The sequence below is a fragment of the Budorcas taxicolor genome, chromosome 4 (genome assembly GCF_023091745.1).
Source record: "Budorcas taxicolor isolate Tak-1 chromosome 4, Takin1.1, whole genome shotgun sequence".
Classification (NCBI taxonomy): domain Eukaryota; kingdom Metazoa; phylum Chordata; class Mammalia; order Artiodactyla; family Bovidae; genus Budorcas; species Budorcas taxicolor.
This window is the reverse complement of record NC_068913.1, coordinates 107,515,311-107,541,845: the sequence shown is the minus strand read 5'-3', so window position 1 is coordinate 107,541,845 and position 26,535 is coordinate 107,515,311. Positions and strand designations below refer to the sequence as shown.

At 55.5% G+C, this 26,535-nt stretch overlaps 2 protein-coding genes across 2 annotated transcripts; one reads left to right on the top strand and one right to left on the bottom strand.

Annotated features, from left to right (window-relative positions):
- Positions 1-49: 49 nt before the first annotated feature.
- On the top strand, positions 50-16,112 carry TRPV6 (transient receptor potential cation channel subfamily V member 6). Its single transcript, XM_052638850.1, has 15 exons — positions 50-285; positions 8,955-9,052; positions 9,215-9,337; positions 10,153-10,290; positions 10,555-10,653; positions 10,814-10,989; positions 11,481-11,627; positions 11,727-11,939; positions 12,259-12,345; positions 12,444-12,520; positions 12,757-12,922; positions 13,447-13,513; positions 13,848-14,116; positions 15,434-15,540; positions 15,842-16,112. Exons 1-15 carry the CDS (start codon positions 158-160, stop codon positions 16,110-16,112), a joined length of 2,166 nt encoding a protein of 721 aa, XP_052494810.1. The 5' UTR covers positions 50-157.
- Positions 16,113-16,752: 640 nt separating this feature from the next.
- EPHB6 (EPH receptor B6) lies at positions 16,753-23,684 on the bottom strand. The gene is made up of 16 exons (XM_052638750.1): positions 23,585-23,684; positions 23,249-23,313; positions 22,241-22,994; positions 21,407-21,562; positions 20,792-21,133; positions 20,559-20,683; positions 20,207-20,369; positions 19,856-19,970; positions 19,570-19,622; positions 19,206-19,325; positions 18,840-19,087; positions 18,410-18,583; positions 17,661-17,810; positions 17,248-17,441; positions 16,969-17,124; positions 16,753-16,861 (listed from the first exon to the last, which is right to left on the bottom strand). Exons 1-16 carry the CDS (start codon positions 23,682-23,684, stop codon positions 16,753-16,755), a joined length of 3,024 nt encoding a protein of 1,007 aa, XP_052494710.1.
- Between the last annotated feature and the right edge of the window lie 2,851 nt (positions 23,685-26,535).

Here is a 26,535-nt window from a genome sequence, read left to right as displayed (position 1 = left end):
CCTCGGGGAGACTCCGCGGGGCCTGGAAGGCCCTGAGACGGCACCTCTCCGGGAAGAGGGCGGGCCGGCCCTCGGGGCTGCCCATGTGGCCCCCAGGCTGAGTCCAGGTGGGGTCTGGCCTCGGCCCCAGCCCCTCAGGGAGCTGGCCCCCTGCTCCATGGGGTTGCCCCTGCCCAAGGAGAAGGGGCACATTCTCTGCCTGTGGAGGAAGCTCTGCAGATGGTTCCAGAGGCAGGAGCCATGGGCCCAGAGGCGGGATGAGCAGAACCTGCTGCAGCAGAAGAGGTAAGCCTCAGAGCTGCTGCCCCTCACCCCTCCCTCCCCCCCTGGCATCCCCCTCCCTTTGAGGGCATCTTTGCTGGGAAGACCTTTCTTCCAGGCCTGGCCTCTCTGGAGCACTTTGTCTCAAGAGTCTGGGCCTGTGGGGTTAGTGCCAGGTGGAAGGGGAGGAGGGGCTGGCATGGGTAACACAGGTGCTCCCTATGTTTAAGAGCCCATCAATTAGGCAGCCTTTCTCGTAAGTACTTTCCTGGAGCCCAGACAACTTGTCAGGCTGTGGAAGGATTAGGGCATCACAGACTTGCACCCCGGAGGTGCTGCTGTGTGTGCGTGTGTGTATTCAGTTGTTCAGTGATGTCTGACTCTTTGGGACCCCCTGGACTGTAGCCCGCCAGGCTCCTCTGTCCACGGGATTCTCCCAGCAAGAATACTAGAGTGGGTTGCCATGCCCTCCTCTAGGGGATCTTTCCGACCCTGGAAATAGAACCCAAGTCTCCCGTGCCTCCTGCGTTGCAGGTGGGTTGTTTACAGCTGAGCCACCGAGGAGGCCCAGAGGTGCTGCTATGTTAGGACAGTTCTTTACATCTCTACTCCCTGCTCCTAGAACAGTCTCTTGGGCAGAAACACATAGTACGTATATGTGCACGTGTGGGAATGAATCAATGAGTGGGGCAGGGAGGGAACTGCAGACATCAGTCACCACCAAATGTGGTAACCAAAATGTGACAATCATTCTTGTGCGTTTATCGCATCAGCCATTGATGGAGTCTGAGTCTTGGCGTGGGGGAGTTGGAGAGGGGTGCTGTTTGTGAAGACAACAAAGCTGGGACCCAGCCCTGGAATTTATTACACTCCATTGCAGGAGAGGGCCATGGGCAATGGGCCAAAATACCAGGTGCTTAGAATTCACTGCGGAAGGTAGGCTGAGGAATTTGAGAGGCTCTAGAGTTTGAGCCCGAAGAACATCTCACTTAAGGCTCCAGCTCCTGAAAACTGCCTGAGACTCATGCGATGGTCCCCCCCACCTCCATTGGTGCTCAGAGCTGGGGGTTGGGAGGAGGTAGGAGGAAGCTTGAGGCCATCCCTGTGTGTGATTTCTCCTCCAGAACCTCCGTGGGTCTTCCCACCCAGGGGCCAGCAGGCTAGCAGGAAGTCCTCCTCCTGGGACTTTCCTGGGTCCCTAAGAGGCAGATAATACGTCTATTCACAGGGGAAAGTCCAAAGCATGTGTGTCTGAGGGTCTCTCTCCATCTCAAAGTGGGGTGGGGGGGCCCTGCCTGAGCCTGACCGGGAGGTTGGGGGTTAGCTGGAGTTCCTGTTGTTTTCCTTCCTCTTGCTCAAGGATTCAGGGCTGGGGGGTGTGCTCCTTTTTTTTTTTTTTGAGGTCTGGCTCTCACAGCTGCCGCCCACCTCTCTCCCCCCGGGCCTGGGAGAGTGGGGGCTGAGCACATGTTTGGCTGATGACATCTTGAGGCAACAGAACATTATTGTTGTTGGAGACTGGGACCATCAGTGGTTCCACTCATCCCAGTCCAGTCTCGGGACCCTGGAGCTGGGGGAGCTGGGCAGGAGCACAGAGAGGCCCCTGGGGCTTGGAAGTGGTGGCAGAGGCAGAGGGGAGGACCTGGGCTGGAGCTGGGGCTGCTCCCCGGTATCTTCTCTGTCCCTGTGTCTTAGCGACATCTGATGGGCCTTCTCTCACAGCCTTGGGCTAGGAAAGCCTGATTCACCACTCAGAGAGCTACTCTCCCCTCTTCCTCACGTCCCCTGTCAGATTTCACAGTTTTCTGGATCCTCTTTTTCTGGGACACCAGGGCCCTGGAAACTTGATTCCCCTACTGGGTGGCTACTCCCCGGAAGGACCTGAAAGTGTTGGGAGGGGATTGTCCAAGGCAGTGTCATCACTCAGCTTTAAGGGGAGATCTGTGGGAGATCTCAGGAGGACAGTGCAGGCCCCGATTCTGATTGGTGTGGACTGTGCTGGGCAGCTTCCGCGGTCTGCCTAACGTACATGCGCTGACAGTGTGAGTGAGGACAACATGGCCAGGTGAGCAGGGCTGTTACCACCCCCCACCCCTGGGAATGAGGCAGACCCAGAGCGGGGGCTCCGGGTGGGGTGGAGGGGACTCCAGGAGAAGGGAGGCGCTCAGGTCTCTCCAGGAACATGGGGGAACCCAGCATTCTTCTCTCTCTGGTTGACTTTTCTTGGGCCTTCGTTGCCTTTGCCTCGGCTTAAATCCGTGTCCGTGGGATCCAAGTTGAACCATCATCTCTCTCTCATTTCCTCTGCATCATCTCGGGGCTTTGTGTATATGTGTGAGTGCTAAGCCACTCAGCCGTGTCTGACTCTTTGCTGTAGTCCATCAGGCTCCTCTGCCCATGGGATTCTCTAGGCAAGAATACCAGCGTCGGTTGCCATGCCCTCCTCCAGGGGATCTTCCTGACCGGTCTTAATTCCTGAGATGCAATGTACTAGGTGTTGACTATAAAACGCTCAGCTAGGTTTGCGAAAATGAATGTGACGCATTCCCTGCTCTCCAGAAGCACACATTCTTAGGGGCCAAACACACCGGTCGACACCGACTTGGGTTAAAAGTGAGCTTGGCGACTGTCCTAAGAAGGCTGTGAACAAGTAGTGTGGGAGCCTTGAGGAGGACAGTGCAGGCCCCGATTCTGATTGGTGTGGACTGTGCTGGGCAGCTTCCGCGGTCTGCCTAACGTGATCCTCACCCTGAGCCCCTCGCTGGTGCGGCCATCCTCCCAGTAGCTGGCACGAGGCAGTGCGCACCAGGGACTCTTTTCTGTTTTGATAGACCCCTGTATTAGTATCTGGGGGCTGGCATGGCCTACCTGTCAGAGTGAGGGCTGGGACCTTGGATCTCCCTGGAACTTCTTGCTTCAGTAAACGCATGTGCAGGTGCAGGCATCTTGGACTTGAAAGATGCAGTTCGGGCACTTAGAAGGGCGGCTAGGTCTGGAATTAGCCACTCTCCTGAGCTTTGGCTTCTTTCTCCCATTGCCCAGAACCTGAGCTGGAGGGAGGTTGCCCCAGGTGGCCAGTGCACACCTCCTCCCCTCCCTGGTCACCGCTCCAGCCGCTCCCCGCAACCTCACCCCAACACAAGAAAAATTGGGAAGAGCCAGAGAACTAGAAGAACCACATAACTGAGCGGTGAGAGCCTTGGGGCCAGGTTCTTGGCCAAGCATTCCATCTTGAACTCTGTCAGGTCTTCTGGATCTAGCTTGGCTTCCTTTGCAGAAAAATAAGAGAATTATTCATCCCGCGTCACAGGGTTGTAGAGAGCAAATGTGATCGTGTGCGAGAGGCTGCTTTGGAAGCTGAAAAGCACATTTAACACCTGGGACCACTGTGATTAAAAAGAACACAAGAACAGTCAAAAGGCAGCTTCCATTGACAGCAGGAGTTAGAGGGACTGTGAGCTCCCTCCCATTAGAGCTGGAACCATCCAAGAACCAGACTCTGAGCCCCAAGAGGTGTGTGTGACATGCTTCTCTGAGAGGGGTTGGTGGAGAAACCAGAGGGATCCACCTCCCGTGCCTCCTCTGACCCCGCTTCCAATCCTGATGAACACGGAGAATAGGAACAGGGAAATGACCAGAGGGGTCCCAGCGCTGCCTCCGACTTGTTTGAACAGACCACCCCGGGGCTCCAGGCCTCTTTCTCCATATGGACAGATTAGACTGGGTTTCCAGGGCTTTCTTGAATTCTTTCCTAGACACACTTGATCCTGCTCATTTCCCAGCAGCCAAATGCAAAACTTCACACGTGCAGGTCCACACACGTGAGTGTACATGCATAGACGTATACACATCCATAAGAACGTGAAGCAGAGAGGATAGGGTGGAGGAAACAGGGAGAGAAGACAAGTGGCAGCTCCTTGGGGCCGGAGGGAACCTCAAGGTGATCAATGACTTGTTTGCTCTGTAAAAAGTGTGCTAGGTTTATGCCAGAAATCCTATAGCAGTGTTTCTACTAGTCCAGTATTGAGCCAGACTGTTCAATTTTAAAATAGTCAAGCAAAATAAGACATTCTAAATTCTGGAAACAACTTTCATATTTTTATCATTTCAGATCTTCTCATTTCTTTCACTGTCTTTTATTAATTAATCTGCAGGTGCTTAAAAGGCTTCATTTTTTGTTTCTTAGTTGACCATTTAATGATTTGTAAGAAAAAAAAAAAAACATGGAGGGAATTTCTCATCCTATTTAATGTGAAAAATCCCTTCTTTAAAAATAGACAAGGAATACTTATACATTGAGGTCAGAACTTCTCTACCTGACCCTTTTGACATGTTGGGCAGATAATTCTCTGTTACAAGAGGCTGCCTTGTTTAACAAGCTTAGCAGCACCCCTGCCCTCTGCCAACTAGATGCCAGTTTCATCCCCTCTCCCAGTCATGACAACCAAAAATGTCTCCAGACTCTGCCAAATCCCTTGAAAGGAGGCAGGGAGTTATCCCTGGTTAAGGTGTGTGTGCTCAGTCGTGTCTAACTCTTTGCGACCCCATGCACTGTAGCCCGCCAGGCTCCTCTGCCCATGGGATTCTCCAGGCGAGAATACTGGAGTGGGTCGCCATTCCTTCCTCCAGGAGATCTTCTCCACCCAAGGACCTAACCCACATCTTTTGCATCTTCCGCATTGGCGGGAGGATTCTTTACCACAGAGCCACCTGGGAAAGACCACTGCTCTAAATCACTGTTTGTAAATAAGAGATTCTGGTAGTAAAGTTACGTATGCTTCTAAATAAAATGAAACTGTCCCCTGGAACAGAGTGAGTATAATTTAACCATTAAAATCAGAAGACATTTTGGCAGTATCACCTCTTCTTCCTGCCCTAGGGAGATGTCTGGTGATGTGTAGATTTTACTCCAGATCTAAACTTCTGTGTTGGGTTTCTTTGGAACAAACTCTTTATTTACCAGGCACAAGAATCTTTGGATGGGTCTGCTCTTTTCACTTTCATGCATTGGAGAAGGAAGTGGCAACCCACTCCAGTGTTCTTGCCTGGAAAATCCCAGGGACGGGGAGCCTGGTGGGCTGCCATCTATGGGGTCGCACAGAGTCGGACACAACTGAAGTGACTTAGCAGCAGCAGCAGCAGCAGCTCTTTTTTATGGGGTCTGTCTTTTTTATGGGGTGTAAGTGTAGGCAGCTGTTTGGAAGGAGTTCTCCCTTACGTAAATGGCAACCCACTCCAGTATTCTTGCCTGGAGAATCCCATGGACAGAGGAACCTGGCGGGCTCCAGTTTGTGGGATCGCAAGCGTCAGACACGACTTCATGCTATCTTTTCTGCCTTACTGCCCAGGATATTAGCAAGGGCTTTCTTGGCTTCCCCCTTGTGGCCATGTGATGCTGTTGCAAGTCATACCTCTGCCTGACTCCCTGGGAACCATGCAGATTCTGCCATCCATTTTTGCTGGATCTTAGAGTTTGCCACCGAGAGGAGACCAGGTCTCTACAAACCTCGCTGGTGTGGGTCATAAGCCTTTTCTTCACCCAGAGTGTGATATGATTGAGGTTCCCAAATAAAATACAGTTCAGTTCAGTCGCTCAGTCGTGTCCGACTCTTTGAGACCCCATGAATCACAGCACACCAGGCCTCCCAGTCCATCACCAACACCCAGAGTTCACTCAGACTCATGTCCATCGAGTCAGTGATGCCATCCAGCCATCTCATCCTCTGTCGTCCCCTTCTCCTCCTTTCCCCAATCCCTCCCAGCATCAAGACAGAGTTAAATGTGAATTTCAGATAAACAATGAATAGATTGTCAGTTTCAGTTTGCCCTAAAATATTGCACGGACATACTTATATTAAAAACTTATTTGGGGGGAATTCCCTGGCAGTCCAGGGATTAGGCCTCTGTGCTTTCATTGCCGAGGGCCCAGGTTTGATCCCTGGTTGGGGAAATAAGATACAATCGGCCACATGGCACAGCCAAGAAAAAAACAAGAACTTATTTGTTGTGTATCTAAAATTCAACTCTGAGCATCCCCATGTTTTTATTTTGTAAATCTAGCCATCCCAGTTCAAATGGTAGCTTCCTGCCCTCACCAGGCCACTAGGGCAGGCAGTGCAGGCCAGAGACAGAACGTGTGGGGACTGGAGGTTTGAGGGGGACATTTACGGTCATCAGAGATATGTCAGAGAACCAACAGTGGTGTCTCTGGGGCTGCCACTGACTAGCCTCCCCACTTATGTCCTAGGAAGCAGGGAGTGGACTCTGCACTTGGGTTAGAAGCCCCTTTGGACACATTTCTAGCTTCACCATTAACCCTTGGCCAAACAGGGCACAGAACTAGTAGCAAGACAAAGCAACAACAGCAACTAGAAGCTACCTGGAGGAGGGCAGAGAAAGGATACAATCTGAGACAGTGGCTGACCTCTGACCTCCAAGTGCCCTTAGAAGAAAAAGAGACAGATACTAATCACAGCCCCCGAGGTAAAAGTAAGGCCAGAGGAGAGGGCGGAAAACTTCCTGCCATGTGTGTGTGTGTGTGTGTGTGTGTGTGTTGGGGAATAGTGCTTACTCTCGAATATCTATAAAAGAGGGATTTGCGCAGATTGTTGGAAAAGGTAATGGTGGTGGGAGGGGGGGTGGGGGTGATGGTGGGGGTGGGGGTGGGGGTGGTGATGGTGGTGCAGCTGGTGATGGGGATGGGGGTCATGGTGGTGGTGGGGGTCATGGGCTAGTGGTGGTGGGGGGGGTGGTGATGGTGGTGGGGATCACGGTGGTGGCGGCAGTCATGGTTGTGGTCGGGGTGATGGGGTGAGGGTGGAGGGTGTGGGGGTGATGGCTGGGGTGATAGGGGTGATGAGGAGGTAGTGGGAGTGTGTGAGCACACCAAGCACACTATTTTGTACTTAGATTATATGTTTGCCTAAGGTTGGCTTAGGGGGTGGCTGATGGAGCTAATAAGGGGGGGGGCAGTAAAGCCAAGCCACTTTCTGGCATCGCTACAGTTCATTCCTTCTACAGAGAGTGGTAATGAGCACCTGCCATCACGCTGGGCATATTCCCAGGCGCTGGGAGCGCAGTATAGAGAGTAACTAGGGTGGGGTGGGGGCTGGATTCCCGGTGAAAGGAGAGAGACAGCACAGCCACGCGGGGAATGGTGTGCCCTGGGGTGCTGAGGCCGAACTGCTGGGTGTCAGGGGCCAGCCAGGGGATGAAAGCACGGGAAAATAGTTGCACAAAGTCTGGAGAGGACTTCTGAGTTTCTTCTCCTTGGGCGTTTAAGGACCCACGAGATTTTTGTAAACTATGCTTGCATTTGCTGTTTAGAGAGAATGTCTTGGGAGCATCCAGAAGGATGGTTTGGGGGTAAATAGGGTATAGGGGAACTAGTCAGAAGAAGATTTTGCTAATCCTGGCCCAGAGAATGAGGACATGGATTAACAGGGATCAGTGGGAATGGGGAGGCAGGGACTGAGTGGGGAGAGCCACTAAACTGACAGGTGGCTGCCCCTGTGGCTGATGCGGGGGCCTGGGGCCAGCATTCGGGGAGACGGACAAGCTGCGCTCTCTCCTCCTCTCCCAATCACCCCTCCACCCCCAGTTCTTGGAGTCAGTTTCCTGCTACTATGGCCTTTTCGGTGTGTGAGTTCCTGTTCACATAACTGACCCTCTGTGGATGAATAGTGTTATTGCATTCACTCCTGTAGAAGGACCAAGTAGCTCTGGGCCAGCAGGGAAAAATAAATAAAGGGACCCCACGTGTCTCAGTTGGAGTCAGTTTTGATCTTACAAAAAGTGTGCAGTTCATTGTAGGCATAAAGCTGGAAAGTCAGAGATGATTTGCCTAAAACAAGTGAGACACAGAGAGGAAGCAGGGAGAGACTATAACTCGACACAGGGCCAGAAGAAAGAAAGGACCCAAGGCTGCTTTTGGACTGAGCCCCAAAGATGCCGTCGTAGGGAAGAAAGTGCCAGGGGCTTTCCTGAGGAAGGGGAGCATCGCACAACAGGAGAAGTACCCGCCAGCCTCTGCGTGTCAGCCGCCTCCGTAAAGATAAGGGAGGCATTTCCTCATACCCTCAGTCCATGAAAATAATGCTTATCTTGAAGGGTAACCTCAGGACTTCAAGGGACGCTGCAAAGGGGTTGCTCCAGAGGCCAAAGGGGTCAGAAAGTAAACAAGCATTTAGCTGAAACTCCTTCTTCTCCACCTGATGCTCACAGATCACACACACACACACACACACACACACAGGAAAGGAAAGCTGTCCTGACACTTACCCATGCACAAACTACGGAAAGTTGTCTTGCATTTAGCTCATGGAAACTATGGAAAAGTTGTCTTGGATTTAGCTCACACAAATTATGAAAAAGTTGCCTCGGATTTAACTCACGCAAACTATGGGAAAGTTGGCTTGGATTTAACTCACGCACACTATGAAAAAGTTGCCTTGGATTTAACTCACGCACACTATGAAAAAGTTGCCTTGGATTTAACTCACGCACACTATGAAAAAGTTGGCTTGGATTAACCAATGGGTCAGAGCTGAGCGCTCAGGCAGCCCCTCCCCTGATAGCAGCCCCACCTCTCTGGATGAGGGACCTCCAGGTTTGGAGTTCATTTTCACCGAGGTGTGAGACGGAGCAAAGCCACCCACCTTTCTTCCCAACCGACCCGCTCCCCTCCCTTATAGGATCTGGGAGTCTCCACTCTTGCTAGCCGCCAAAGAGAACAACATCCAGGCTCTGAGCAAGCTGCTCAAGTATGAGGCCTGTGATGTCCACCAGAAAGGTAAGGAGCGTTTCCAGCTGGGTCAGCCCCATGCCCATGGCCCTCTTCCCCCTCCTCCTGCTGGTATAGCCCAGGGCCTTCTGCTGTGGGCCCCCAGTTCTCTATGGGCCCCCCCTCCCTGCTCCAGAGAGGCCATGAGACTCTGCTTTCTGTCAATGCCAGGAGCCGTGGGGGAGACAGCACTGCATGTGGCCGCCCTCTATGACAACCTGGAGGCCGCCATGGTGCTGATGGAGGCTGCCCCGGAGCTGGTCAAGGAGCCCATGACATCTGAGCTGTATGAAGGTGAGGGGCCAAGGATCTCGGATGGAGGGAAGTGTGACCTTGGTGGTGGACCTGGAAAATCCCATGCATTGAGGAGCCTGGTAGGCTGCAGTCCATGGGGTCACTAAGAGTCGGACACGACTGAGCGACTTCACTTTCACTTTTCACTTTCATGCACTGGAGAAGGAAATGGCAACCCACTCCAGTGTTCTTGCCTGGAGAATCCCAGGGACGGGGGAGCCTGGTGGGATGCCATCTATGGGGTCGCACAGAGTCGGACACAACTGAAGCGACTTAGCAGCAGCAGCAGTCTGGGGAAGCCAAGAGGGAATCTGGGCCCCCTTCTCTTCACCTCCCTCTTCTGTCCCTTTTTCCTCAGCATTCTTAGTGCCCTTCGTTGGAGTGCTAACCTCTGAAATGGAGAGACCTAGGGTAGGAAGGCTTCCCTTGTCGTTCTGTAGGTAAAGAATCTGCCTGCAATGCAGGAGACCCATGTTTGATTCTTGGATCGGGAAGCTCCACTGGAGAAGGAAACGGCAACCCACTCCAGTGTTCTTGCCTGGAGAATCCCATGGACAGAGGAGCCTGGCAGGCTACAGTCCATGGGGTGGCAAGAGTCGGACATGACTTGGCGGCTAAACCACTAGAGCAGGAAGAGGCAGGCAGCACAGGGGGCCCCTGGGAGCCCCACCAGGCCCCTATCCCTGTCTCATCCTCCCCCAGAAAGGCTGACCTGGTGGAGACAGGAGGGTCCCCCTGCAGGATTCTGTGAAGATAGGAGGGACCCCTAGCTGGATCCTGGGGACAGAGCACAAGCCAAGAGCTCTCTTGTCCAGGTCAGACGGCCCTGCACATAGCGGTCATGAACCAGAACGTGAACCTGGTGAAAGCCCTGCTCGCCCACGGGGCCAGCGTCTCTGCGAGGGCCACAGGCTCCGCCTTCCGCCTCTCTCCTCACAACCTCATCTACTTTGGTGAGAGCAGGCCCGGGGCTGGGAGGATGAGGAGGGGGGCACCAGTCAAGGCAGGGCGGGCTGAGGAGGCCCCGTGCCTGGGGCGGCCAGAGCCAAGCCTCCAGCCCCACCCCAGGGCCCCCTCCAGCATCCCTGCCTCTGGTCCTGCTGACAAGGGTCCCCAGGCCCAGAGCAGAGATGGGGGAGGGAGAGGCGGTTGCTTGGAGACACTGCCCCTCCCTGCCCGCATCTCACGCCCACCCGCCTGGGCCTCTGCCTCCCCAGGGGAGCACCCTCTGTCCTTTGCCGCCTGCATGGGCAGCGAGGAGATTGTGAGGCTGCTCATTGAGCACGGCGCTGACATCCGGGCCCAGGACTCCCTGGGTAAGAGCTGGGCTGGAGGGGGCGCTGGCAGGCTGGGAGTGGCAGGGGAGAGGGGAGGGGCTGGGACCGCCCTCAGGCCCCCTCGGGGTGGGGGGTGGTCCTGGGGAACAGCAGGGACTCTGGTCCCAGGGGTCATGTGACACCCCGTGTCCTCTCCCAGGAAACACAGTGTTGCACATCCTCGTCCTCCAGCCCAACAAAACCTTTGCCTGCCAGATGTACAACCTGCTGCTGTCCTACGACAGGCGAGGGGACCACCTGCAGTCCCTGGACCTCATGCTCAATCACCAGGGCCTCACCCCCTTCAAGCTGGCCGGAGTGGAGGGCAACACTGTGGTGAGGGACCCGTCCTCAACCCCACAGGGATCCTTCTCCTGACCCTTCATCTTACACTTCTGGCCCTTTGAGGAAGTAGATGTGATTGGTCCTCCCCGATGCCGAGGCCCTATTTTCAGCTTCGATTGGAATTTCCTTCTCTGCCCCTGTCTCGCATCTTCTTTCTCTCCCACTTTCTCTGCCCTGAGTCGTTAGGGGCTGCAAGGGTCTAGATCCCGTCCCCGGGGTGGTCTGTAATGCCCATGTTCCCCTGCCCTGCCTCCTTGCATCTCCTCTTTCCAAACTCTAGAGGGAGTTACAGGGGAAGAGGATGAACTAGGAGGCTGACGTGGAGAAGGGTTCTTTTGTCCACAAGGCTGCAGTCTTTGAGTGAAGAGCGAGCCCCCTTTCAGGGGTGCAGCGGTCCTACTGGGCAAGCGTCCCATCCGCACCCCGACAGTCCCCTTGGCTTGCTCCTCCTCACTTGCTTGTCCCCCCATCCCCAACTTTAGATGTTCCAGAACCTGATGCAGAAGCAGAAGTACATCCAGTGGACGTGTGGACCGCTGACCTCCACTCTCTACGACCTCACAGAAATCGACTCCTCGGGGGAGGAGCTATCCCTACTGGAACTTATCGTCACCTCCAAGAAGAGGGAGGTATGGTGGGTGGTGGGGGGCTGGTCCCCAGGCTAGGGAGCTACCAGGGAGGGGAGTCAGGGGCTCTGAGCTGCTTGCTGCCTTCTCTTTCTGCTGCAGGCTCGCCAGATCCTAGACCAGACGCCAGTGAAGGAGCTGGTGACCCTCAAGTGGAAGAGATACGGGCGGCCGTACTTCTGTGTGCTGGCAGCCACGTACCTGCTGTACATCGTCTGCTTCACCGTGTGCTGTGTGTACCGCCCCCTCAAGCCCAGGACAGACAATGAAACTGACCCCCGGGACAGCACCCTCTACCAGCAGAAGCCACTTCAGGTGACTCCCAAGGACTAGCAGAGCTTCGGGGTGGCGGGTATCCAGCCCTCTGCCATCTTTCAGATGTGTGTCATGTTCCTAGCTCACCACCCACGTTTCTCTCCTTGCCCAGATCTCAACTACACAGGCACAAACTCAAAGACATGCACACAGAAAGATACCGATGCTCTGAGAGCAGAGTTTGAGAGAGCCAAACCTCACGGGTTGAGAAGAATCTGAGCGACTGGTGTCCCTAGACAAGGATGTGGACTTGCACCCAAGGGTGGGCAGGGCAGATGGAGGGAAGCCCTGAGTCCTCTGACCACGCCTCTCCTTTCAGGAGGCCTATGTGACCCGCCAGGACCACCTCCGACTGGTGGGGGAGCTGGTGAGCGTCTGTGGAGCCATCATCATCCTGTTCATAGAGGTGGGTGCAGTGGGGATCCAGGGGTGAGGCTGTGTGCCCCAGGGATCCAGTCAGAGCTTCAGTCTGCAGTGCCTCGCGTCTTCCCGGCCTCTCCCCAGATTACAGACATCTTCCGAGTGGGGGTCAGTCGCTCCTTTGGACAGACCATCCTTGGAGGACCATTCCACATCCTCTTGTGAGTCTCTTTCCCTCTCACCCCCTACACCTTTCTCACTAAGGCTCCAGTTTAACTCCCTGGATCCCTGGCCTCTGGAGAACCCCAGATCCAGAGGCCTCGCTGTGATGTGTGTGTGACTGTGTACGGAGCTTGAAGCTGAGTGTGTAGGTAGCACTTCCATCACCCCCTCCCTCTTGGATCCTCAGGATCACCCCAGTCTCCCTCTCATGGCCCCCTCCCCACTCTCCCTCCAGCATCACCTATTCCTGCATGGTGCTGGTGACTATGGTGATGCGGCTCACCAACACCAATGGGGAGGTGGTACCCATGTCCTTCGCCCTGGTGCTGGGCTGGTGCAGCGTCATGTACTTTGCGCGAGGATTCCAGATGCTGGGCCCCTTCACCATCATGATCCAGAAGGTCGGTGCCTCCTCCCAAACTTTCTATAGAAAGGTCCCAGAGCAGGGGCTGCGAACATTTCTGAAAAGCATCAGATCAGAGAGACCTCAGGCTTGCAGTGGTGGTTTAGTCTATAAGTCATGTCCCAACTCTTTGCGACCCCATGGACTATAGCCTGCCAGGCTCCTCTGACCATGGGATTTCCCAGGCAAGAACACTGGAGTGGGTTGCCATTTCCTTCTCCAGGGAATCTTCCCTACCAGGCTTGCAAGGCCAACATGTATATAATCTCTTTGATTTTCTTCTTCCCTTCCCCCTTTAAAATTTTTTTTTCAATCATTTAAAAAATGTAAAATTCTCACTCAAGGGCCATACTAAAATTGATCCAGTAGATTTGGCCGGCAGGCCATAGTTGACCAGCCTCTACCCTATGCTAGAGGGCAGAGCTGTGGGACTTCTCAGGGTTAGACCTCTTAGAGGCTATAAGGGGCAGTTGCTCAAAAGACTGGTGTGGAGCTGGTCTCCCTTCTCTTCCTTCCTGCTAGATGATTTTTGGCGATCTGATGAGATTCTGCTGGCTGATGGCTGTGGTCATCCTGGGCTTTGCCTCGGGTAAATCATCTGAGATAGGGGCCCTGGGCTGGAGGAAATCAGAAAGCACAGGATGCCTCTAGATAAACCTGTGGGGAGAGGGGGGCAGGAGGGAAGGCAGAGGCAGGAGGAGGCCACAGTGTCTGAGGATGGGATGTGTTAAGGGGGAGAGCTGGCTCTTGGGATCAGGATGGTGAATCATATGGAAAATAGGGGAACGAAAGAACCCACAGGACAGAGTGATGGAGGGCTGGGATAGTGACACTGGAGAGGAAGCAGACAGGACTGAAGTGCGCAGCACAGAGCGGGCTACGGTTTAATCGCATGGAACTCTCACCCCCTTGGGTGAGAGCAGCCTTCTTTATCATCTTCCAGACAGAGGACCCCAATGAGCTGGGCCACTTCTTCAATTACCCCATGGCGCTGTTCAGCACCTTTGAGCTGTTCCTCACCATCATCGACGGCCCCGCCAACTACGACGTGGATCTGCCCTTCATGTACAGCATCACCTACGCTGCCTTCGCCATCATCGCTGCTTTGCTCATGCTCAACCTCCTCATCGCTATGATGGGAGACACTCACTGGCGTGTAGCCCACGAGCGGGATGAGCTCTGGAGGGCGCAGGTGAGCCCCCTCGTGGCCGGGAGGGTTAGTGCAAGTCATTATCTTCCTGACAAGGGCCAGGCCAAACTCAGCAGCAGGATATTTCACCTCCCACCGCCCCCGACTCCCCGGCACCCCCAGTATATCTGGAGGGTTATTGCACAGGCAAAATTGACACAAAGTGTACGGAACTGGATCAGCAATACAATCAAGCAATCCTGAAACAGCTGAAAAGAATTCCTGTTTTCTCAAAAAAGTTAAATCTGTCTTTTCTAGAATCATCAGTAAGAAATGAACCTCAGGAGTAGCGACAGTGGGCTTCCCAGTGCAAGTGGTAAAGAATGTGACTGCCAACGCAGGAGACTTAAAGAAATGCGGGTTGGGTTTCTGGGTCTGGAAGATCCCCTGGAGGAGGGAATGCAACCCACTCCAGTATTCTTGCCTGGAGAATCCCATGGACAGATGAGCCTGAAGGGCTATACAGTCCATGCCGTTGCAAACAGGAGGACACAACTGAACCGACTTAGCACACAAGCACAGTAGCTACAACTGCATTCACGAAATTTTGTTACTGAATAAAAACTGAAGTATCAACTTTGGGGCAATATTTAAGTCTTCAAAATTCGACCCAGAAAAACTGGACGTGTTAAAAATAACGCCACACAAACTCCCTATAATAGTCACAGAAACTATCTTCAGTCAGATAATTGTGATGGGGTCAAAAGCACGCATTAACTGGATCAAATCATCATTTAAAAATGTACTTACAAAAGAATTTATCGCAACAGAAATAATTTCAGCAACGTAAATGGGAAATCCTCCAACTAGATGGCATTTAACTGCGTTGTGTAGAAAGTAGAATTTAAAAAAAAACAAAAACCCTAAGCTGGCAACATAGGGTTTGCTCGTGAAAATATTTTTTCAATGTAAATGTATTGGTAGGAAATTTCTCCACAGGATGTTTTTCTAAGTAGCCTTTATACCTGTAGGGTCAAAATATTCCATAGCCCCAAGGACCCTTGCTCTTTGCTCTGCCCACCTTCCTGATCCTTAGAGCGAGGTCTCCCCACCTCCTGCTGGACTGGCCTGGTCTGGATGCCAGGTCATTGGGTGAAGGATCCTGGGGCTCAAGACCCATCACTCTCTCCTGCAGAAAAGGGGTGACGAAGCTAACTCCACTAACCTCTGCTCAGGGGTATGGTCCCCTCTGGGAAACCATGAGTTTCCCAGCTGTTGCTACACTGTGGTCCCTCTGCCCAGAGTCCTCTCCACTCTTCCAGTGGTCTGCACTCCATCTCTGGTTTCATCCTCTTCTGCCCCACCCCCGCCCCCCCACAGGTTGTAGCCACCACTGTGATGCTGGAGAAGAAGCTGCCGCGTTGCCTGTGGCCTCGCTCGGGGATCTGCGGGCGCAAGTTCGGGCTGGGGGACCGCTGGTTCCTGCGGTGAGTGACAGCATGAGCTGGCACACTTGTTGTACAGGCCTGTGTGCTCCCTGGGCTTCCAGTCTTACTGGGGGAAGGGAAATTGCCAGGCTCCGGGGGCGGAGAGCGGCCCTGAAAGATTCCACGTTGTCCCTGGACCCGGCTCTGTGTTGCTTCCCAAAGCCTGGCATCCCCTGTGCCCACTCAGGCTGCAGACAAGGAGAGAGGCCACCGGCAGCGGGGCTGGACGAGGCCCAGAGACGAGGGCTGGTCCAAGGTCAGCCATTCCATCACCTCCTCTGTACTCCCCCTCTCCCAACAGGGTGGAAGAGAAACAGGACATCAACCAGCAGCGTGTCCGGCGCTACGCCCAGGCCTTCTGCCACCCAGGCTCGGAGGGCAACAGGGAAAGACTGTGGCCGGGCAGCCCCTTCGGCGCCCGCCTGTCGCTTCCTACCCCCTCAGTGTCTCGAAGTACCTCCTGCAGCAGCATCAACTGGGAGAGGCTGCGGCAAGGGACCCTGAAGAGAGAGCTGAGGGGGGTGGTCAACAAGGCTCTGGAGGACGAGGAGGGCTGGGAGTACCAGATCTGAGCTCTCCTCCCGCCTCCTGCCTCCCACCAAAGTCCAGATCTCTCACCTGCCAGGTCAGAGGTGGGGTGGGGGGGGGTGTAGAACAGAATACAGGGAAACCGAGGAGCAGGCTCACACCTCACCTGAAGCACAGGGACCCAGCATGAGTAGGGACCCAGCTTCACCCACCCTGGCCTTACCACCCTGTCTGAGCAAAGCACTTTACAAAAGGTTGGGGTGCCACCTCGGGCACCAGCCCCCATCCAGGGTCACAGCTGCAGACAGCCGCAGAGGTTCGGGAGGTGTACCGAGCAGATGGGTACTGCTGGGAAGGGGTGGGGTGTGATACCGCCTCCCACCTTCCAATAAAGTCACTTCCTGTACGCCTCTCTTCTCCTTCCGCAGCCTTCTCTGCGGTGGGGTCTCCCACCCCTTTGATGCAGACCACAGGGCCTCACCACTACTCCGATGTGCAAAATCCCTTCTTTCCCTTTAATGTGGGGAGGGCAGTGGAGAACCGGGGAGGGAGGTGCCCCAAGGGTTGGGTTTAGTGTGTGGCTGGCGGGCGTGGAGCCGGGCTCACATCTCCCTTGGTCCCCCTGGGACCCTCATCCAGGACTTGGTTACAGGCATCCTCACGTTGTAGCTTCCCGCCCAGATCTCAGACCTCCACGGGGCCCGGCGGCCTCAAGTGCTGCTGCAGGAGCTGAATGTGGTGTAACAGCTTCTTCTGGTGGCCGGCCAGGGTGACCCCCAGGGCGGGCAGGTCTCTAGAGGGGGGACAAAAGGGAAAAACAATTGGGGCCGTGTCTCCAAGACCCTGGGCCCCACCCCTGGCCCCGGGCTGAGGCTCCCCTCCCAGACCCTCCCAGCTTACTCCAGGCTGAGCTGAGCCACATCACCGAAGGTGCAGAGGCCAGACTGGGAGAAGTTGTCCCGGTAGCACTCCAGGCCGATGGCTGAGAGCCAGGCCTGAGGGGAGTCCAGAGACGGAAAGTCCAGGGCTACGGGATTCAGCAGGGCCTGGGAAGGTCTGGGAGGGAGGGGCAGGCAGGTCACAGTCTCCTCTTCATCCTTGTCCCCTCTGCTCAGTTTCCTCTGTGGGTCTGCATCAACCCTCCCTGGCTCTCCCGGGTTCTAACACCAAACTCCAGACCTGTCCCCGGGGCTCCCGCCAGCCTGCAGAGTGTCTGGCTTGCGGATCATCTTGTCAAATGCGGCCACCAGCTGGTCAAAGTGAGGTCGCTGGGTACGATCCTTCTGCCAAGTGTCCAGCATAAGCAGGTGCAGTCCAGGCGGACAGCCTGGAGGCGGGGGCAGCCGGAATTCCTGCTGTATTGCATTTAGCACCTGGGGATTAGAGGAAGAAGACGGTGCTGAGAGGCTATTGCTAGTGGAAAAGAATGTGTCGTTAGGGAAGCATGAGGCTGGAGAGGAGCTGTGAGACCCGTGAGATCTTAGAACGCGAATGTATTCTAGGATGGAGGGCTTAGAATGTTTGAGTCTGTGAGGCTGGTGGGCTGGACGGACAGGGGTGGGGAATCATCACTGTCCAGGTCATGAGCTCACCTCCTGGTCACTCATGTCCCAGTAGGGCCGCTCTCCATAACTCATCACTTCCCACATCACTATCCCGAAGCTCCAGACATCACTGGATGTTGTATGTTTCCCATGTGCGATGACCTCTGGGGCCGCCCAGCGAAGCATACAACTTGGGCCCTGCGGGATAAGGTTGAAAGTAACAATAGCAATAATCAGAGCCGTGGTCCTAGTTACTGAGCAACTACTACGTGCTCAAATGTGCATCAAGGGTTTCACAGCAAGCATCTCGTTTAATCCTGTGATGACCCTGTATCACTGATGGCGTTGTCTCCATTTTTGCAGGTACAGAGGCTGAGACGTAGAGAAATACAAACTTGTGCAAAGTCACAGAGCTTGAGGGTGGTGTGTGGATTGGTACCCAGGGATTCTGACACTGGTCAGCATTAGGGAAGGGCAGGAGGTGGTTCTAGGAGGACTCCCCTCTCTCCCTCAGTGTCCTTAGTCCATCCCTGATGTCCTGCTGTGCCCCTTCGCCCTGGGTTTGCTCCACCACACAGGTGAGCTCCACCCCTTCAGACTCTAAGGTTCGCCACCTGAGGCATCCACCGCCCTCGGTCCCAGCTTGTCCTCCGGCAAACCCCCGCCCCCCACCTGAGAGAGGCTGGGCCCCCGAGACTGTGCCCTCACCTGAGGACTGTGGCCGAGTCGAGCCATTTTGCACGGCAACCCCACCCCCACCCCCGAGAGAGGCCGGGCCCCTGAGGCCATGCTCTCACCTGAGGACTGCGGCCGAGACGAGACACTTTGCACTCCAGGTGGCTGTTCACCAGCACGCTGTGGGCAGAGAGTGCACGGTGCACAAAGGCGAAGCTGGATAGGTACTGCATAGCAGCGGCCACGCCCCGCTGCATGGCCACCAGCTGCAGGCTGCTGAACTGGCCCTCCCGCTGCTGGGGGATGGTGGGGGGGGGACAGAGGTCAGCAAAAGTGCGGGTTCAGGGGGACCTAGACACATCACACAGACACACTGGCATCCCAGGGCAAGGGCCATTTGGAATCAGAATGGCCTGAGAATGAAGGCTGAAGACCCCAGAGGCAGGAGGGAGCTGAGGGATGGGGCTATGGGTCCCAGACAGCTAAGAACTGCCCACTTTCCCGGCCCAAGCCTCCCGCCGCCAGCACCGCCTCACCACCAGCCTGACTGACCCTCAAGAAGCTGTCCAGGGGGCCCAGCTCCATGAGTTCCGTCAGCACCATGAAGGGCCGACTCCTGGTGACCACGCCTTCTAGCCGCAAGATGTTGGGGTGCTGAAACTGGCCCAGCATGGCGGCCTGGCCGAGAAAGGCCATCTGCAAACTCTCGGCGCCTCCGGTCCACAGGGCCTGGATGGCCACGGACTGCTCCCGCCGTCCCCGGGGCTGCAGGCGGCCCCGGCGCACCTCCCCGAAGGAGCCTGGGGGAGCAGGTGTAGGCTGGGGGGCTCCCCAGGAAGGACTTGAGGTGTCCTACCCTGTTCAGAAGGGACCCTCCTGGGACCCCCTTCCATGCCCTCCTCTGCTCCCATGCGGTACCTGCCCCAATGACCTCCTCGATCTTGATGTACGTGGGGTCGACCTCCCGGGCAAATTCTCGGATGGCCTGGCAGGGGTCCTCGTAGGTGGAGGGATCAATGTAGTACTTCACCCCAAGCCCTGCAGGCGTAGGGGGTGGTCCATGAAGAAGGGACGTCCCCATACACCCCAGGCTTGCTCTCTCACTTCCAAAGACGGCACCAAGGAGCTGCCCGCAACCTGGGGGTACCCCTGGACCGTTCTCAGCTGTCCCAGACTCACTGTCCCATTCCTCCACCCCCTCCTGCCCCACTTCTTTCATCCTTCCTTCTCAGGCCGTTCTGATTCCAACCCCCCCGCCCCCACTTCCCGGCCCCACCCCCACCTGGGCTGCTGTACTGCTGCAGTTGCTCCATGTAGCCAGTTCCACGCCGCTTCCTGGGGGACAAAAACCAGTCCTGCAGTCACACTCCCGCCTGTCCCCTCCCCAGTCCACCCCACAGAGGCCAAGGTCCTGCCAGGGCTCTGGGGCGGGAGACAGCCAGACCCAGGGGCCAGGGCTGCTGGGGGTAGAGGGTGCTGGTGGGGGTTTCCCTGGGGAACTCTGGGGCTGTCAGGACTTGGGGGCATGTGGAGGGAGTGGTACCTGGCCGTGGTGGGGAGGGGCTTACCTCTGGAAGACGAGAGCCAGCACAGTGATGGCCGCCAGCAGAAGGAAGGCTAGCGCCCCCAGGATGGACCCAACCACCAAGGAAAGCCTCTCAGGAAGTTGAGCGGACAGCTCACCTGCAGAACCAGCCGCCCAGGGGCACAGGTGAGTAACATCTCACATGCTGGAGCATCCTTCCCTCATGCAACCACCTACCTGCACCACCCCTCACCCCACCATGGAACCGAAGATCAAGGGGCAGACACTCTCCTGGTCTGGAGGGTCAGGGTGAAGGTACAACGTCTGGATGGTCCCCGAGCCCTTCTTCACCATCCCTTCGGGCTGCCCCCACCCCACCCAGGCCTCCCCTCACCTTGAGGCAGCGTCTGGAAGTAGACCTTGCCCCCGTAGGGGCCGTGGCCCGCGGCTGTCCGCGCCCGCACCTGGAAGCCGTAGATATGGCCGGGGCTCAGCTTCGTCACGGTGGCCGTGTTGGTCTCACTGGTCAGGGTGAAGGAGTGGGATTCATCTTCTGCCTGGAGGGGGGCGACAGCCACTCACTCCCTGCCGGCCGTGGGGTCCTGGTCCCCCCGTCCGCCTCCCACATTCCCCACTCCCCTGCTGCAGGGCCCTGAGGCACCCCTCCGGTCCCCCCACCTCTCGCCCCACTGTGGGGCCCCTGGAACCTCCCACCAGCCCCGCCAGGGGCGCCCTCTGCTCCCTACCTGGTCATAGTAGCGGAGCTGATAGTCCAGGATGTTTCCATTGGTCTGATCAGGCTGCGGCCAGGACACGGTGATGCTGTTGGAGGCGCGACTCACCTGATGCACGGCAGGGACTGCGGAGGGAACTGGCGTGGGGGTGACGTTAGTGGGGTTTCCACGGGCTGGAGAGCAGGAGTGGGGCACGGGGGCATTCTAAGGAGGAGACCGGAAGCTTAGGGGCGGCTGAGGCTCACCTGCGTGGCTGGTGCTTACATTGATGGCTGCAGCCTGGGGAGGGTCGGGGCTGAGCTCCGACACCCCGTTGACAGCCTGCACCTCCAGGATGTAGGGTACGTGTGGCCGCAGCCCCCCGATGAGCACGCGGCTCTCGGTCAGGCCCCTCTGGCGGGGGTCGAAATGCACCTCGTCCCTACAGCGGTGACAAGGGCCCTGGCCCCCGGCCCCTCCGCACTCCTTGCACACCACGTTGAAGAGCAGGTCCCCGCGGCCCCCAAGCTCCCGAGGCAAGCGCCAGTGCAGCATGAGGGCAGAGCCCTGCACCTCGAACCACAGCTCCTGGGGTGCTGATGGGGGGCCTGGGGAGACCACGCGTGTGAGGCGGCAAGGACCAGGGAGTAGGGAGTTCCGGGGCGGGGGTGATGGGGGAAGGAAGAAGGCAGGAGGCAGTGGAGGGAGGAAGCAGGTGGGCCGGAGGGGAGCAGCAGGGAAAGGTGGTGGGGAAGGAAAGCAAGGACAGAGGAGGAAAAAGTCACTGCAAATGCCGACCAGCCACCCCTGTGCCCTCAGGCTCACCCTCTCCTGGCCCCATTGCATCCCGATTCCATCCCTGGGGTGGGTGGGGGACTCACCAGTGCAGGGAGCCTCTGGGGGGTCTGAACTGGCCCGGAAGAAGCCCTCCAGGCAGGGGCACACAGGGGCCGCAGGGGCCAGGGCGTGGCTGCGGGCAGGGCATGGTGAGCAGGGGGCATTCCCAGCCAAGGCTTTGTAGGACCCCCGAGGGCAGGCTAAGGGGCAGAGAAGGGAGCAGCCTCAGGTCCACTCTGCCATCCTGAGCCCCCTCAACACTGGCACTGCCATTCCCCCAGGCCTGCCGTTCCTCCCGAGATCTGCCTCTCCTCCTCACCCCTCTCCTCCCTCTCCACCTCCTTCGGGCAGACCCTGACATGCCTTCTGCTATTTTGCTGGGGGTGGAATTACATTTCCATTGATGGAAAAAGTCCTGTGTGGTGGGGGCTGCAGCAGGCCAGGCACTAGAGGCAGGGCCTGGTCTGCCTTCACAACCTGCCTCTGCAGAGGCTGTCTGCAGCCTGCACTCACAGCAGAATCACCCTGGTCAGTTGTACCCATTGCCTCCCGGGACGATGATCCATCCCTAGCTAGACAGCAAATGCAGACAAAGGGCCCCATCCCACAACAGCCCAGGAGTTCAACGCCTTTCATCGCCATCCCTTCAGAGGCCCGTAGCCTTGGGAGCCCCAGCAAGTGCTGTGGAATTCTCCAGAAAGTTCCAGAAGTTTCAGATGAGTGGATGAAAGCAAACCTGGGTGCTTTAGGAAATAAATCTGGAGAAAACAAGGGTCCTTTCCTAAAACAGCTTATTGTTGACCTTTGGGCAGGGGGTACAAAATGAAGTGTGGACCCGTTCAGGAGCGATCTCAAGTGCAAGCAAGCAGGGGTCTCACCTTGGCAGGCCTTGTCTCCCCGCGCAGGCTGGTGCCCCGGCTGGCAGCGGCAGCCCCCGACGGCAACCATCCACTTGCCCTCCCCGTTGCAGTGCAGCCTTGGGGGGCTGCCCGCTGCCTGGCCCCCTGCTCCATCCTCCTCCGGCTCCGCGTGTGCCACACAGGTGCCCACAGCTGCCACCAGGGAGGCCCCCCCGGCCCCACTGGCCTGCGTCTCAGGAAAGGAGGCGAAGGCGCGGAGCACAGAGGGGCAGGCGTAGGAGAAGAGCTTGACGGCCACGAGGGCCAGGCAGGCCCCAGTGTCCTGGAAGGCCACGTAGAAGCCGCGCTGGGTCAAGGGCCCAAAGCTCCGCTCCTTGACGTTCAGCTGCAGCCCTGCCCTCTGCCCGGCCTGCGGGGGGCCCACTGCCCAGGCCGAGGAGGCAGGAAAACTCTCATCCGCCGCGATCGTGTCCACCTTGGTCCAGCGTTTGAGGTGCCAGGAGGAGATGCTGTCAGGGCCATCGGGCTCCTCGGCCTGGCGGTAGTAAAGCGTGAAGGTCTCCCGGCAGGTGCCCCCCGCCACGCCCAGACTGGAGCAGGCCCGCACTGAGAAGTGCAGTCGGATGTGCGCCCGCTGGGCCCCTCGCCGCTCCACAAAGTGTGTCTGCAGCCAGTTGTCCTGCCCCGGGCCTGGAGCGGCCCCAGCCACGTGGCATGCCTCGAAGGTCCGAGTCAGCCGTCGCTGGTCGTCCAGAACGCTCACTTCATCCCACTGCAGGGACCACAGAGGCATGGTTAGTGGCTCCTGGGTCCATAGGGGGCAGGGAGGTGGGGCATATCCCTTCCAGCCCATCTTAGAATTAAGCACATGCAAAGCCCCTGAGGATGCCTAGAAGTCCTGTTCCTCTGGAGGGCAGACCTCTTAGCCCAGCCATCTCCACTGAGGGTTTCCTCCCCAAAATCACAGAGCTTCTGAATGGGGCATGGGGAGGGGCAGTGGGCTCAGAACACAAGAGTAATACTCACCCCACCTGGTGGGTAGGTGAGCCAGCCAATCTCAGATGTCTCTCCAGTGGTATCCAGCAACACCTCTGCTCAGAGATAAGAAGGGACACTCAGCGGCCAGGTCTTCAGCCTGCAGGGCTAAGCCCACCCCAGCCCCACTGGGAAGAGAATCTTCCTCCCAGATTCATTTAAGTGACCAACAGGAGCCTGATTGTCTCCTGGGAGCCCTTCTCTGAAACTTTCCCCATCCCTTTTCCTCTCTTGATGTCTCACTCTTTTCTGAATCCTTCCCACTTCCCACATGTGCTGGGTCTCTACGGGCAGGTGGGACTTCCTCCGTCTCCCCTCTCCACTTACCTTCCAGAGCCAGGACTGAGGACACCAGGGCTAGAACCCACAGGCTGCCGACCATGCCCGCCGCTCTGCTCCCTGGCGGGGCAGCCCCCTCAGCAGCCATGAGGCATCTTCAGGGCTCCCACCGTGGCCCTGCCACCACCCTGCTCCCAAGTGGGGCTGCCGCTTTGCAAGGCTGGAGTCTGCAGCCGAGCCTGCTTCCAGATACAAAGGAAAGAAGAGGCCAGTGAGAAGTAACTGCACTGCCTCACAGCTGGTACAGCCTCCAAAACCTGGCCCTGAAGCTCTCAAAGTGCCCCAGCACCAACCACGGGTGGGGCGAGCAGGAAGCCCAATCTCTCCTGACCTGAGTCAAGTCCACCATCTTGGGAGACCACATGCCCGGTTGGTCTACCTCCTACACTGTGCGGGCAACCCATCTCTGAGCATCTGTGGCCCTCCCTGATCCAGGTGGCACAGTGATAAAGAATCTGCCTGCAAGGCAGGAGATGCGGGTTTGATTCCTGGGTCAGCAAGATGCCCCGGAGAAGGAAATGGCAACCCACGCCATTATTCTTGCCTGGGAAATCTCCATGGACAGAGGAGCCTGGCGGGCTACAGTCCATGGGGTCTCAAGAGTTGGACATGACTGAGCTAGACAACAAAACAACTTAGAGCACAGGGTAGCTCTGAGCCAGTTGTACCCCTTTTCTTCTGGAAGGAGCTATTCAAGTTCTTTCTCTTCATTTATTCTCCTCCCTTCCTCCTAAGGTCGCCCTGTATAGAAAGTCAGAAGATGCTTCTCATTAAAAGCAGGGGAGTTACAAGCTACTCCTTCCCTGGGGGGACATGAGGTCCCCTCTCCCCAACACCTCCCAACCCCCATCAGACTTGGACACTCTAGGACATTTCAGAGAGGCAGTGAAGCGAGAGGGACCGCAGAAGGAGAGCTGTGGGGTATGAAGGGAGGGAGGGTGCAAGAGCAGGTAGAATCTTTCTGCCTGTTAAAGCAGTCAGGATAGAGAAGGGATGGAGCTATTTAGGTCCTCTCTCTACAAGCAGCACGTTTTTTCTCTGGCTTACAGAAAAATAAATGTATGCCCTTATATGCATATAAAGATGCTCCCTAGCTTACTCACAATGAAAGGGAAGCATGTCATTTGTTCTATGAAATTAACAATGCCTGAGCAGAAGGTGTGAGAAATAGGCTCTCTTGTATTCACTGTGGGTTCAAGTTAGTGTCTACTCTTATGGGTTCGAGTTGGTGTCTACTCTTAGAAGGACCATTGGGGATGTCTATCTAGCAGGTTCACGTCTTAAGAATTTGTCCTTCAGGTATCTATACCTGGAACCCTTTGCACAGATGTTCGAACAAGAATATTTATTGCATCATTGTTGGTAAGGGAAAATACAGCGAAGTAACTGTTCATCAATAGAAAGATGACTCAAAAATTATGGCACAGCCTCCAAAAGGAATAAGGGCTAGTGTTTATGTATTGATACGGAAACAATGCCCAAGTGAAAGTACACAGTCCACTGCAGAGTCATATACAGTATGCTCCTCATTGTTAGCCTAAGAAGGCCCTACGTATATAATACATAGGTTTGTAAAGGGGTTTCCCAGATGGCACTAGTGATAAAGAACACATCTGCTAATACAGGAGACAAAAGAGATGCAGGTTCAGTCCCTGGGTTGGGAAGATCCCCTGGAGGAGGGCATGGCAACCCACTCCAGTAGTCTTGCCTGGAGAATCCAGTGGACAGGGAAGCCACGTGGGCTATGGTCCATGGGGTTGCAAAGAGTTGGACATGACTGAAGTGACTTAGCATACACACATGTATGTAAGGATCTTAAAGAAGGGTAGACAAAATCTGGGAAGAAAGGGGGAGGGAAAACATGAGGAATAACACGAGAAACATTTATTCTCATATCCTCGTTTTTTTCTTTTCTTGTCCTTCAGTTTTTAGAAATTTATTTTTAATTGGAGGCTAAGTCCTTTACAATATTGGGTTGATTTCTGCCTGAATGAAACAGCCATAAGAATACACATGTAGTCTCCCTCTAGAAACTGCCCCATCCCACCCCTCTAGCTTGTCACAGAGTCCCATGTCAAAAAATGGTACTGATAAACCTATTTGCAGGGCAGGAATAGAGATGCAGCCATAGAGAAGAGACTTTGGACACATGGGTAAGGAGAGGGTGGGAGGAAGCACTGAAGCATACACATTCCCATATGTAAAATAGATAGCTAATGGGAAGTTGCTATATAAACCTTTAGTTTTTCCAGTTTAAAATCTTGGGACTTCCCTGGCGGTCCAGTGCTTAAGACTCCTTGCTCCCAATGCAGGGGGTGTGTGGGTTTGATCCCTCATGGGGGAACTAAGATACCACATGCCAAAGGAAATGGCCATAAATAAATTGATTAATTAAGATGAAACTATTAATGATAAAAATCTTGCATGCCTATTATTTTTCAGTGATCATCAAAATTTTAAATCTGTAAATAATAACTGTTTAGTGAAAAGTGGAAGTGTTGTTTGCTTAGTCGTGTCCAGCTCTTTGTGACCCCATGTACTATAGCCTGCCAGGCTCCTCTGCCCATGGAATTCTCCAGGCAAGAATACTGGAGTAGGTTGCCATTCCCTTCTCCAAGGTATCTTCCCTGACCCAGAGATTGAACCCAGGTCTCCCGTATTACACAGAGATTCTTTACCATCTGAGCCACCGGGGAAGCCCTATTATTATCTAAAAAAAATAACTATTCAGTAAAATGAATCAAAATGTTCATGCCCTCAGAATGGTTTCTCAGGACTATGTGATAAGCTATGTTTTTATATAAAACATTCTCCAGCCTTAAGAAGCACAACACTGCAGCTCACAAACACAGGACCAAGAGCTGTGGCTGCCTCCAGGGTCACGGTGAAGGAAAACCGGCTCAGACCTTTCTTTGCTTGTTGGTCTAAGGTCAGTTGGT